Source organism: Palaemon carinicauda, chromosome 37 (assembly GCF_036898095.1).
Source record: "Palaemon carinicauda isolate YSFRI2023 chromosome 37, ASM3689809v2, whole genome shotgun sequence".
In the NCBI taxonomy this organism is placed as follows: domain Eukaryota; kingdom Metazoa; phylum Arthropoda; class Malacostraca; order Decapoda; family Palaemonidae; genus Palaemon; species Palaemon carinicauda.
Genome location: NC_090761.1, coordinates 33,450,889 through 33,464,996, shown reverse-complemented (window position 1 = coordinate 33,464,996; position 14,108 = coordinate 33,450,889). Strand labels below are relative to the sequence as shown.

Below are 14,108 nucleotides of genomic sequence, written 5' to 3'. Positions count from 1 at the left end.
AGGAACGAAGTGGTGAGGGAGAGAACGGGTGTAAGAAATGAGTTAGCGGCTAGAGTGGATATGAATGTGTTGAGGTGGTTTGGCCATGTTGAGAGAATGGAAAATGGTTGTCTGCTAAAGAAGGTGATGAATGCAAGAGTTGATGGGAGAAGTACAAGAGGAAGGCCAAGGTTTGGGTGGATGGATGGTGTGAAGAAAGCTCTGGGTGATAGGAGGATAGATGTGAGAGAGGCAAGAGAGCGTGCTAGAAATAGGAATGAATGGCGAGCGATTGTGACGCAGTTCCAGTAGGCCCTGCTGCTTCCTCTGGGGCCTTAGATGACCGCGGAGGTAGCAGCAGTAGGGGAGTCAGCATTATGAAGCTTCATCTGTGGTGGAAATGTGATAGGTTGGGCTGTGGCACCCTAGCAGTACCAGCTGAACTCGGTTGAGTCCCTGATTAGGCTGAAGGAACATAGAGAGTAGAGGTCCCCTTTTTGTTTTGTTTCATTGTTGGTGTCGGCTACCCCCCAAAATTGGGGGAAGTGCCTTGGTATATAGATAGTCTACAATAATGCAGGTTCAAGTTGATCTTTCAGTGATTTTTTATAGCTTGGAGCAAACCAAAGCTGGTACTTGGTCTATACTAAAGGACATAACCTCAAATTAAGGGCTTCAAATATACAAGACTTTTATACCAAATGAAAATAACTCTTCCATAAATATGTTTACTGATTTTCATCAATATATGGAAGAGTCTTCTGTACCCAGCTTGCCATGTAGTTAGTTAGCACAAAAATAATGAATCAGGCAAACCTACCCTTGTATGATTTCTCAAGTAGAATTTACCAACCGCTCAAGGAACAAACAAACGACCATTCCATCTATATATGCTTTTAAACTTCTTGAATAGCTCATTGCTGTCAACCTGCTCTTGGTCCAAAATATCCTGCGATACTGAAAGATCTTGGTCTGGTAGCCCCATATAAAAGCGGTTGATTACTCTTACCTGCAAAGTAAATTCACCCATCCATCAAAAACTTCCACATTTGGTATCTAGTGATTGTAATACTATTGCAGACTAATCTTTCCTAAATAGTACAAAATGAATATCATCAATACTTTTTTATAACAGCTCTTCCTATTATGGGATTAAGAGGGAATATGTATTCTCCTAATTTTATCTTGTCCTATACTCTTTCAACTTCAATTAGGGGTACATCATGATCTATAACATTTTAAATAGTAAATAAAGCTATAAAACTGAATTCACCAAATCATGGCCAACATTATTTTGTCTACATTGCTGATGAGCATAAAGGGTGATTTCCTTCTGACTGCAAATTTCCAAGTACATAACATTACTTTACATTTACCTGATGAAAAGTAAACATAAAGGAAGCTTCAAATCATGGGCTGGTATCAGTATTTATATTGCAATCAGTGGCATTTACCTCTATAAACAAAATTAATTCCTATACACAGATATTTAGATTCCATTTACATGTAAATGAAAACTGCTATTATATTGTACAGTACAAGATGTGGTATATTTTATACTTAAGGATACTATATTTTGTTCCTGCCTTCTCTTTCTCTGTTTTGTTACACAAGTTTGATAAGTCTTGACCCATCAAGAAGAAGCATAATCTAACTCTGAGAGACAATGATGGACCATACACCAAACCTACATATATTAGGTAATTATTAATGATATTAAGGGTAATATTATGAAAATGGGGCCCATTTTATCAGTTTTTGTTCAGCAAACAATCTTTTCAAGCACAAGGACATCAACAAATATACATGAACTTCACCATGTGGCAATTACAAAATGGATCACATAGCCATTATTAAAGAGAGAAGGAAGACTCTGAGAAATGTAAGAAGCTATAGAGGTGTAGATATTGGTAGAGATTGCCAGCTCCTCATTGCCACACTGAAATTAAAACTGAAAGCACCCAACAAAATTGTAGATACAATACCTAGGCTTCATACTACTAAGTTTGTAGAAGATGAGCACAGAAAAACCTTTGCAGTCAAATGTAAGAATCAATTTGCAGTCTTAGAGACAAGAGACAAAGAGCAGACAATTAATGAAGAATGGTATGATATTAAAAACATATATCAGTCAGTTGGTAGTGAAGTTTTGGGACATGTAGTTACAAAAAGAAAACCGTTGATATTAAATGATACTTGGGACAGTAAAAAATTATCATCAAAATTATCATTATCAAAATTGTTAAAATTATTATTAAAAATGTCAAAATTATTTTTATTATTAGATTTATTAAAAATATTATCATGACAGATATTTATTGTTGAAAGTTTTCTAGAAAGTAATGAAAATTACAAGGTAGAGCATGCTAAGTATTCCAGTAGTGATAGTGAAGTCAAAAGAAAAGCCAGGAATGACTGGAGAGATTATTTACACAGGAAAGCAGATGAGGCTGACAAAGCTATGAATTCAGGTAGTGGCTAGTGTTAGAATTGCTCATAGAATTATCATTGAAATCTCTATGGGGGTAAAGAAAAAGAAGCATACACCCATTAAAAAGAGAGATGGATCTGTTATAACAACTGACGGTGAAGAAAGGCAATGTTGGATAGATTACTTTAGCGAGGTCATGAATAGAAGATATGAAGGGAATAATTTGATTGATATACCTAAAGCTGAAGAAGACCTTAATGTGCCCAAGAATGAATTGTGTGTTTGAAGTCGAAGCCATCATTAAAAAACTAAAAAGAGATGGAAAGCCTCCAGATACAATGGAATAACTGCCGAGATGATATTGGACGAAAATGAAGTGACTCCCAGAAAACTTATAAGATTATATTGTAGAATGTGGAGTGAAGAGGCAAAACCTGATGAATGGGAGCTAAAAGTGTTGGTGAAAATGGCAAAACAAGGAGATTTCACTGATTGCAATAATTACAACGGCATCACACTTACGTCAGTTGTCATGAAAATATATAGTATACTCATTCTAAAGAGACTAGAGAAAAATATTGATGAAAAGCTGAGATGAACAAGCAGGATCTAGAAAATGTAGAAGTTGTACCGACCAAATTTTTATTTTAGGACGTGGTACAGCAATGTGAAGAATATAGAAGTCCCCTTTTGATGGCATTTGTAGACTATGATAAAGCCTTTGATAGAATGCACTGGCAAATCTTGGGGAGAGTCCTGCATTTAAGTTCCTCTTAAATATGTAAATTTGATTAAGTAAGTTCATAAGCATAGCAAATACAAAGCTAATGTTAGGAGAGTCCTATCAAATGAATTCCCAGTGGCCAGTAGAGTACTCCAATGGAATGTGTTGTCACCTATGTTGTTTATACTCCTCATGGATTTTGTAATGCACAGAACAGTTGAGAATGGTAGAGAAGGATTGGAATGGATTGGTAACAGGATATTACTAGACCTAGAGTATGTTGATGACCCTGTTCTTATTGGCAGAACACCACAGGACTTGCAAAGCTTGCTTACCAGAATGCATGAAATATCTCAGGCGGTTGGCCTCCAGATAAATAGAAGAAATACGGCGATGATGAGAACGGAATATGCAATGGAAGATGAAATATCACTTGAAGGAGAAAGAATTATTGAGGTGGAATCATTTTAAATATTTAGGAACTATGATCCCTAAACGGATTTTGAGCAAAGCGAAAAATCTATTTTTGGGTGATATCGCCATGTTGTCGTGATGGAAGGTTCCTTTAGGTAGCTTTCTAAGGGATATTTGGCTACAGTGATACTCCTAGAGAATTGACCACAGGTCTCTAGAATTCTAACTCCTGGCGCGAGTATCCTAACATAACTTAAGGATATTGCATAATATCAGGGGACATATTTCTTGATACAACACAGCAATCTTCACCCCAAATAGTTATCGCCTTGAGGGGGAAGAGTGGCGAGTTTGAAGGGAGCAGTCATCAAGGTTACCCGGTGGATCCCCTCCCCGTACTACTATGGCGTAACTATTCCTTTAATAGTAGCCATTTAAGCACGGTGTTTCTCCCACTTGCTCTCGGTGTTGTTACTGTTTTTAAGGAATATCACTATACAATCTCCAGCATCTTCATCCTCTGGAAAGTTGAGTATTTAAGCTTTCTTGTGTATAGTTTTTGGCTCCCTTCTCACATTTAAATTAACATAATTTAGGTGTGTTAAGTGGAGCACTGACATCCCTGGAGGCGGCCATTTTCGACCGCTATCGTACGCATAAATGCTTTATTTAGTTAGTAGTACGACGTTCCCGGTAATTAGCTATAAAGAAGTTCTAGGTATTTAGGCAAAATTATACTAGTGAAGATAAGCTGTACACACGTAATATTTCCTCTTCTTATTAAACATAGGGCCTCGGTGGTATTAGCGTAGCCGAGATCCCGACTTGGGTTAGGTTAGCCTAACTCGTTTTAGTAAACTTTAGTAACATTACCCCCTGTTTAACCTCTTGTATCGTTTTTATTAATTCAGTCGGAGATAAATATCTCCTAGAATCATTAGTATAATTCGATACGCTTCTCTTTTAGAAAAATGAGGATAAACCCTTCCTTCCCATATTTCCTTTTCCTGATAACATTTCTATCGTTGACGATAGGGCCTCTCGGTGGTAATAGCGTAGCCGAGATCCCGACTCGGGTTACGTTAACTTAACTTGTTTCAGTTTACTTTAGTAACGTTATTCCTCGTCCGGGACTAAGGAGCAGTAGTTGGGGATCCTTTTGTTTTGGTTGGAGGCGAAGAGGTCTATTAAAGGCCTCCCCCATAACTTCCACAGACTTTGACAGATCTGATGGTTGAGGGTCCACTCTGTGGGAAGAACTTGCCCTTTCCTGCTGAGCATGTCTGCTCTTACATTCTTCTGTCCCTGCACAAATCTTGTTAGACGTTCTACGTTGTTCTCCTTCGACCACAGAAGGAGCTCTTTTGCTGTTTCGAAAAGAGACAGAGAGTGAGTTCCCCCTTGCTTTCTGATGTAAGCCAAAGCCGTGGTGCTGTCCGAATTGACCTCCACTATCCTTCCCGACACAGAGTCTTTGAAGGCCTTCAGTCCTAACAGAATGGCCATCAACTCCTTCCTGTTGATGTGCCACCCGGCTTGCTCCTTTCCCAAAGAGCCTGAGACCTCCTTGCTTCCCAGTGTTGCTCCCCATCCTGACTCCGAAGCGACTGAAAACAACACTAGGTCTGGGTTCTTCCTGAACAGGGGGATTCCTTCCCCTAAAATAGCTGGATCCAGCCACCAAATCAGAAGACTCTTGATTTATGCTGGAATGAGGAAGGAAAAGGAGTCCTCCTGAATCTTCCTGTCCCACACCCTTGATAGGAAGCGTTGAAGAGGTCTGAGGTGCAGTCTTCCCAGAGAGACAAACTGTTCGAGTGAGGAGAGGGTTCCCAGCAAACTCATCCAATCCCTCGCTGAGCACTTCTGTCTTTCCAGGAATTCCTGAACCTTCCCGAGGCACCTGGTCTGCCTTTCTTGGGAGGGACAAGCCAGAAAACGAACCGAATCCAGAACTATCCCCAAATAAAGAATTGCCTGACTCAGTTCGGTCTGGGACTTCTCCTTGTTGATGACAAGACCCAGTTCCTGAGCCATCATAAAAGTCTTGTGTAGGTCCTACAGACATTTCTCCTTTGATCAGGATCTTATCAACCAGTCGTCCAGATACAGAGATACTCTTATCCCCTCTTAGTGAAGCCATCCTGTCACGTTCACCATTACCCTGGTGAAGACTTGAGGAGCAGTGCTGACGCCGAAGCAAAGAGCCTTGAACTGGAAACTCTTGGCCTGGATCATAAATCTTAGGAACTTCCTCGAAGTCGGATGGATGGAGATGTGAAAGTAAGCGTCCTATAAATCCAGAGACACCATCCAGTCCCCTGGACGTACCACTGCCAGCACCGAATGAGTCGTCTCCATGGTAAATTTTGACTTTTCCACAAAGACGTTCAGAGCGCTAACATCTAGAACTGGTCTCCATCCACCCAAGCTCTTGGGTACCAGAAACAGGCGATTGTAGAAACCTGGGGCAGATAGTTCCAGAACTGGCTCTATCGCTCCTTTCTCCAGCATCTGGTTCACCAGATCCAGTAGAGCCTCTTCTTTCCCGACGTCCGATACTGCGTCACCAAGGCTAGAGGTGTATTTGAAAGCGGAGGCTTCTTCAAGAGGGGGATCTTGTATCCCTCCTTGATGACCGAGAGGGACCAGGCGTCTGCCCCTCTTTTCTTCCAAGCCTGCCAAAAAAGTAACAGTTTTGCTCCTACCGCTGTCTGGAGGACTTGAGCTTCACCTCCTGGAGCAGGATCTGAACGAACCCCTATTCGTTCTACCGCCCGTCTCCTGCCTTCTTCCCCTGAAGTCTGTTCTCGTCAGAGCTCTACCTCGAAAGGGCTGCTGAAGCTTCCTCTCCTCTCTTTTCAATGACGAAGGAACTGCTTGTAAAGGTTTCCTAGCAGAGCGTGACAGGTGGTCTTGTGTGGCCTTTTGCGCTGGCGAAAGGGTAATGTCCCTGACAAGGGATTCAGGAAAAAGGTGCTCCGAGAGAGGGGTGTAAAGGAGCTCGGCCTTCTGCCCGACTGTAACTGATCTAGAAGTGAAGGAACATAAAAGGGCCCTCTTCTTTAAAACTCCAGCAGAAAATAGGGAAGTCAACTCATCTGACCCATCCCTAAGAGCCTTGTCCATGCAGGCCATAATACTAGTAAGGACTTCTGTATCTTCCAACCGTTCTGTTTTCCTGGCCAGCGTACCCAGAGACCAGTCCAAAAATCTGAAGACTTCGAAGGCTTGGAAAATTTCCTTGACGAGGTGGTCAAGCTCAGACTTAGACCACATTACCTTCGCCGAGTTAAGGGCATGTCTTCTGGAAGAGTCAACAATGCCAGAGAAGTTCCCCTAGGAGGAGGCAGGCACTCCCAGGCCCAGAGCTTCTCCAGTCTCGTACCACATGCCCGTCTTAGACGCAAGTCTATCTGGTGGAAACGAGAAGGTGGTCTTGACCGCTAGCCTACGCTCCTTCAGCCAGTCATCTACTCTAGCGAGAACTTTCCTAGCTGAGATGGACAGCTTCATTTTGATGAAAGCAGACTGCTTTTTGGCCTTCTTCCTGCTAAACTGCGACTGAGGAGAACGAGGAGCAGCAGATTGAAACTTCTCCCCATAAAGCTCAAGGGGGGAGCAAGAGAGAACCTTATAATATGCAGCCGCGTTAGCAGGCTTATCCTCATCCTCTGAGATATCCTCTAGATCTTTCCCTACTTCCAACTCAGTCTCTCTTTGGGCTGCAGGAACTAAGTCTGAAGTTGCTTTAACAAGCCGAACTGTTTCCAATTGCTCATATACGTCCGAGAAAAGCAAATCGTCGGATGCGTCCTGTTGGAGAGGGCTGAATGCATCCTGACACCGAGGAATGCATGTGTCCTGGCGCAGCTCGCTGGAGGCGTCCTGTTGCACGATAGAAGCGTCCTTAAGGCGAAAAGAGGATGTGTCCTGACGCCGAGCGCTGGAAGCGTCTTTGCGACGAAAGCTGCATGTGTCCTGGCGTTGTGAAGCGGAAGCATCGTGGAGAGGCAGGCTGGAAGCGTCCTGGCATCGCGAGCGAGAGACGGAAGCATCCTGACGACACGAATCGTAAGCGTCCTGACCGCGTGTCAAGGAAGAAGAAGCGCGGTACCACGGACTTGACGAATCACGCCGCGGTTCCCTGGGGGAAGCCGATTTCTTAATCGGTAAAGTGTCGTCCTTACGCCTGCTCGACTGGGAGGAAGGGCGGCTTAAAGCTTGCACCAGAGAAGACAGCTGCTTCTGCATAACTTTCATGAAAGACTTCGCGACTGCTGCTGGATTCTGCGTTTTCGAAGGCGATGGCTGCCGATTAGCGCTGGTCGTAGGAGAAGGGTCTCTCGACGGTCTCTCGTCACTTAAAAGAGGAGGAGAATCTTCCTTCCTTCCATCTCTAGGCTTTGACGTCTTCGTTGAAACGGCGTTCCAGTCATCCTCGGAAGGAAAAGGTCTCGGGCTACTCAATAAGGGAGAGCGAGAACGGGTCTGGCGAGCTTGTTTCCACCTCCTCTTGGTCGGTCTCGAAGCTTCATACTGCCATTTGCGTCTAGGCGAGGGGCTCGGGGAAGACACCATCACTTCCAACATGCCTTTTCCGTGGCGGTCATGAGCAGCCTGGGAAAACGCAACAGGATTGCCTGAGGCGACGCCTGACCAAGGATGCGTACCTCTCACTCCCTTTCGGCCGTCGACGTACCTTCTCCCTTGGTCCTGGGAGCTTGGTAGAGGTCTAGACCTAGGGAAGTGACAGGTTTGATCAGTCGCCACCTCCACTGCACTTTCACAAGCACTAATTACACCCTCACTCTAACCTTTAAAGGCTGAAAGTTGGTCTTTAATAGCCTTCAACTCAGCCGCCATCCTGGCGTACCGAGGGTCATCCGTAGATACAGTTCCTATAGAAGGGGCAGGAGTTACTACCTCAGGAGAAGGTTCAACTTCTAGAAGAAATAATTAATGGATCAAATGAAATATCTAAACTAAGCTCACTAACAGATTTAGATTTAGATCTCGAAGCCCTCCTGGCTTTATCTAACTTTAACTTACGCACAGAGCGTTTCATACTTAACCATTCCTTCTCGCTCAAAACCTCACATTCCTTGCACCTATTATCAAGCGCACAATCAAAACCCCTGCACTTCAAACAAACAGTGTGAGGGTCTACCGAAACTTTCGGTAACCTCACCTTGCATAACTAATTTACACAAACACGAAAATGAAGTTTATCAGTCATTGTAAACAAACAAAAAGTTAAAGAATAATAACAAATGCGATTGCCAAAACCCCAAATCAGTGTACGTCACCAAAAAAGAAGTCCAGTACAGCGACACAGGGAAAAGCAAACGAAAAACTCCAATGGCGGACCAACGATGTTGTCAGTCCAACCGGCAGAGATGATCTGAGGAACAGAAAATGGGAATGATTCCAGGTACCACTCTGTACGGGTTATTAACCACCTAACCACCACACAGCGGTTGCCGCGAGTTTTGAAAAATTCTGCCGGACGTCAGAGACTATAGCTATACTTTATATATATAACTGACAGGTAAGTTCTATTCATAAAAACATGTGTTTAATTGTTCTAATTCACAACCTACGCTCACAAAATAACAAATACCTATGTACTGTACTGGTTATGATCTGCAATAAAATGTGACATAATTATGGAGTTCTTGCCTTCAAGACAGATGGTAGCGGCTAACGGCGGTGTGTGCGGAGGAGGAGGAAGAGAGTAAGGAGAGGAGAGAGACTTAACGGCAACACGTTCGGTACGCTACTTTTGTAACGCTACGTAACATAACTTAAACTTTAAATTTACCTTAAATGAAATTAGCTTACAGTACACACTTAAAAAAAATATGTTAATCTTACGTTACACTAAACTTAATTTTAATTTTGTTTTCACTTTCATTTTTTTACTTTTCTTCTTCCAACTTGGCTCTTTTTGCCTCACTTTTTTACTCGCATCTTAATTTGTTACACATAAGCTTGCAGTCTGAAAAATAACTTATTCCTGCATGCTGCACAAGGATTTTTTTAAAATTCTGACTAGACAAGTAAAGGTACCATTAACATCTCACTTTTACCCTTCCTGTCAACTGAGATATTGTGAAAACCATTAGGTGGGGAGAGTTCATGAATCACAGGGACCAGAATCTGCCAACAAATAGCATGTACCTGCAACCCACCTCTAAAATTACATGTCATCCTAACAAGGTGCATCATTATAATTTTTGGCACAAAATTACCATGCACAAAGCCTCTTACTCCAGGAAGGGAGGCTATCGGATATGCAGAGAAAAATTTATTTCTGGGCTCAATCCTGTGCCGGCCAGTGAAATGCTCCTAATGCACCATTTCAAAGGAATATAACTGCTAATATTAGCAGAGAAAAAATGTATAGGAATGCTAGGTTGAACTAGCTCGCTCACCTAATAGTGTCGGTATAAACTGGAGCGAAATACCAGAGGTCTCGTACCATTTAGACTTCTCCTCTTCGAAATCCCTCAATAGTGAGGTGCGGTTCAACCTCCCCTGCCGCGCAGATCAGTACTACTAACTCTACCCACGCTTGCCCATCACTCCTTTCTAGCACCTGTTGTTATTAAGTCCAACGTGTTTTTTCTCGTGTTTACCCTTGGATTTATCCTTATTTTCACATCGATGGCCGATTCCCAAGATACCCCATCGAAGTTAAGTACTTTATCCATGAGTTTAAGCGTGATTGGGCAGTGTAGCCTTTGTTTTTATTAATTGAGAAGCGTTTTATATGAACGGCGTCCCCGTTCTTACCGTTCATGGTTCGGCTCTGCCCTTTCTCGCTAGTTCGTCCGTCATTAATATTCGTTCAAAATTTTAGGAGTTATTTCCTTACATTCAGATAGTACACCGATTATATGCTTTCATCTAGCGTTATTTTAATGCTATCCTACGATATCAGTGTTAGCATTTCATCAAGGCGTAGGTTATGTTGGTATGCCTGCATTCGTGCATGTTGGTGGATTGCATCACCATTGAGATTGTTTCGCTAGTTCTAGGAGCAATTAAAGACGACCGTCTCACTTGTTGTTATTAAACCTTTTAGTTTTATTACGCTCCACCTAGTTTTACTTTTGGTTCGAGTGGGACTCTCGCGTATCTTTGTTTTTACTGTTCGATCTACCGCTTCAGTAACAAGGTTGGTACCCCTGCTTTCCATCTGCGGATGGCGTCATGCTCCCTCCCTTACCACTCGCCCGAGTCCCTCTCTCGCCATTTTATTTCTGCATGCCTAGCCTTACTTACGTGATTTCGCTTTTAATTCATTAATTAATTTTATGTATTTGTGCATTGATATTGTATTTATTGCTTTACTCCGTTATGATCATATTTTTGGGATTTTTCATGTCATGTTGAGGGGATCTCCAGTTATTATTATTATTATTATTACTATCCAAGCTGCAACCCTAGTTGGAAAAGCAAGATGCTATAAGCCCAGGGGCTCCAACAGGGAAAAATAGCCCAGTGAGGAAAGGAAATAAGGAAATAAATAAATGAAGAGAACAAATTAACAATAAATCATTCTAAAATAAGAAACAACGTCAAAACAGACATGTCATATAATAAACTATCAACAACATCAAAAACAAATATGTCATAAATAAACTATAAAAAGACTATGTCCGCCTGGTCAACAAAAAAGCATTTGCTCCAACTTTGAACTTTTGAAGTTCTACTGATTCAACCACCCGATTAGGAAGATCATTCCACAACTTGGTCACAGCTGGAATAAAACTTCTAGAGTACTGCGTAGTATTGAGCCTCGTGATGGAGAAGGCCTGGCTATTAGAATTAACTGCCTGCCTAGTATTACGAACAGGATAGAATTGTCCAGGGAGATCTGAATGTAAAGGATGGTCAGAGTTGTGAAAAATCTTATGCAACATACATAATGAACTAACTGAACGACGGTGCCCGAGATTAATATCTAGATCAGGAATAAGAAATTTAATAGACCGTAAGTTTCTGTCCAACAAATTAAGATGAGAATCAGCAGCTGAAGACCAGACAGGAGAACAATACTCAAAACAAGGTAGAATGAAAGAATTAAAACACTTCTTCAGAATAGATTGATCACCGAAAATCTTGAAAGACTTTCTCAATAAGCCTATTTTTTGTGAAATTGAAGAAGACACAGACCTTATATGTTTCTCAAAAGTAAATTTACTGTCGAGAATCACACCTAAAATTTTGAAAGAGTCATACATATTTAAAGAAACATTACCAATACTGAGATCCGGATGTTGAGGAACCACCGTCCTTGACCTACTTACAATCATACTTTGAGTTTTGTTAGGATTCAACTTCATACCCCATAATTTGCACCATGCACTAATTCTAGCTAAATCTCTATTAAGGGATTCACCAACCCTAGATCTACATTCAGGGGATGGAATTGATGCAAAGAGGTAGCATCATCTGCATATGCAACAAGCTTGTTTTCTAGGCCAAACCACATGTCATGTGCATATAGTATGAAAAGTAATGGGCCAAGAACACTACCCTGTGGAACACCGGATATCACATTCCTATAATCACTATGGTGCCCATCAACAACAACTCTTTGAGATCTATTACTTAAAAAATCAATAAATTGTTCAAAGAAACAACCCACCCACTCCCAACTGTTTCAGTTTGAAAAAAAGGGCCTCATGATTAACACGGTCAAAGGCAGCACTAAAATCAAGGCCAATCATACGAACTTCCCGACCACAATCAAGGGATTTCTGTACAGCATTGGAGATTGTAAGAAGGGCATCACATGCTCCAAGGCCTTTACGAAAACCAAATTGCAAACTAGGGAAGAGATGATTACCTTCAGCAAACCTATTAAGACGTTTTGCCAGAAGACGTTCAAAAACTTTAGATAATATGGGAGTTATGGAAATTGGGTGGTAATCAGTGGGACTTGAGCTACCACAAACACATTTACATAGAGGAGTAACATTACCAATTCTCCAACTAGTGCTAAAAGCTCCTCTTCTTGCTAACTTGCGCAAAATAACAGACAACTTTGGAGCTAAGAAATCTGCTGTCTTTATAAAAAACAAAGGAAAAATACCATTTGGGTCTACACCTCCATAAGCATCAAGGTCCATCAACAGAGCTTTAATCTCACGAGATCGAAAAGCTAAACTAGTTAGTTTAGCCTCAGGAAAACAGGAATGAGGAAGTTCAAGTTTTTCATTACTCTGTTTACTGTCAAAAACATCAGCCAAAAGGGTTGCCTTTTCCTTTGGACAGTGAGTGACTGAGCCATCTGGTTTAAGTAAAGGAGGAACTGTTGCATCTACACCAAAGAGTGCAGATTTAAGGGTAGACTACCATTTATGTTCCTGAGTTGTACCAGAAAGGGTTTCTTTTATGGTTAAATTGTACTCCTTTTCAGTTGAGGCATAAACTCTCTGAGCAAAAGCTCGAAGCTGAGTATAGTTGTTCCAGGTCAAATCTGATCTGTTACCCTTCCAAAGTTGATAGGCCTCCTGCTTCTCCAAAAAAGCACGTCTACAATCATCATTGAACCACGGTTTGTCCTTCACTCGGTACCTTAGCACACGAGAAGGGATACGCCTATCAATTATGTTGACTAGATTCTCATTCAAAGGGACAACAGGATCTACACTATTATATAATTGTGACCAATTCAAGAACAAAAGATCATGTAAAATCCCATTCCAGTCTGCTTGGGATTTCATATAAATTTTACAAGAATATGATATATCAGGGACAGGCTGCTCAGTCTTCACTAATAATGAAATCAAGGCATGATCAGATGTCCCGACTGGAGAACCAACCTTACCAGTTATAACGCCAGGGGAGTCAGTGTATACAAGGTCCAAGCAATTACCAGACCTGTGAGTAGCTTCATTTATGATTTGCTCACAGCCTGATTCAGAGGCAAAGTCTAAAGCTCTTAAGCCATGGCGATCGGTAGGAGAGATAGAACTTAACCACTCCCTATGGTGAGCATTAAAATCACCAACAAAGACAAAAGAAGCCTTTCTATCATCTTCTTGTATCTTAGCCATAATGGTAAGAAGACAATCGAAGATAGAATCATCCATGTCTGGATTCCGGTAGATCGAACATAAATAAAAGTTGTTATGCCTGCCACAAACTTTTATTACCTGAATCTCATGACATCCACATTGATAGCAGGACTTATGAGAAGCAGGGTACTCGGTCCTAATATACACCGCCATTCCCCTGGCCCTAGGGATGGCATCACGTTTCAACATTATTGGCTTCTTAAAACCAGTTATAAGGAGCTCAGATGAGTGCCTCATATTAGAAACCAAAGTTTCTGAGCACAAAAGAATATCATACTGTCTGGACGCAACTGTAAGGTCTTGGATATTTGCATGAAGACCACGAATATTGCAATACAGAAGACGACATTGACGAAATCTAGGACGTACTGGTCCCGGATTTCGCTCAATGTCTCCAGACAGCATAAGAATTAATAGAAATAAAAAAGAGACAGCATACTTAAAAACTAGATTAACAAGAATTATA

The 14,108-nt window shown here is 41.6% G+C and overlaps 1 protein-coding gene across 3 annotated transcripts in view; it reads right to left on the bottom strand.

The window, feature by feature from the left end:
- Positions 1–217: 217 nt before the first annotated feature.
- LOC137629557 (uro-adherence factor A-like) overlaps positions 218–14,108 on the bottom strand; it is a 110,928-nt gene continuing 97,037 nt past the window's right edge. For all 3 annotated transcript variants that reach the window (XM_068360982.1, XM_068360981.1, XM_068360984.1), the window contains exon 5: positions 218–988. In XM_068360982.1, the coding sequence (XP_068217083.1) occupies positions 836–988 (153 nt within the window). In that variant the 3' untranslated portion in view covers positions 218–835. The remainder of the gene's footprint in view (positions 989–14,108) is intronic.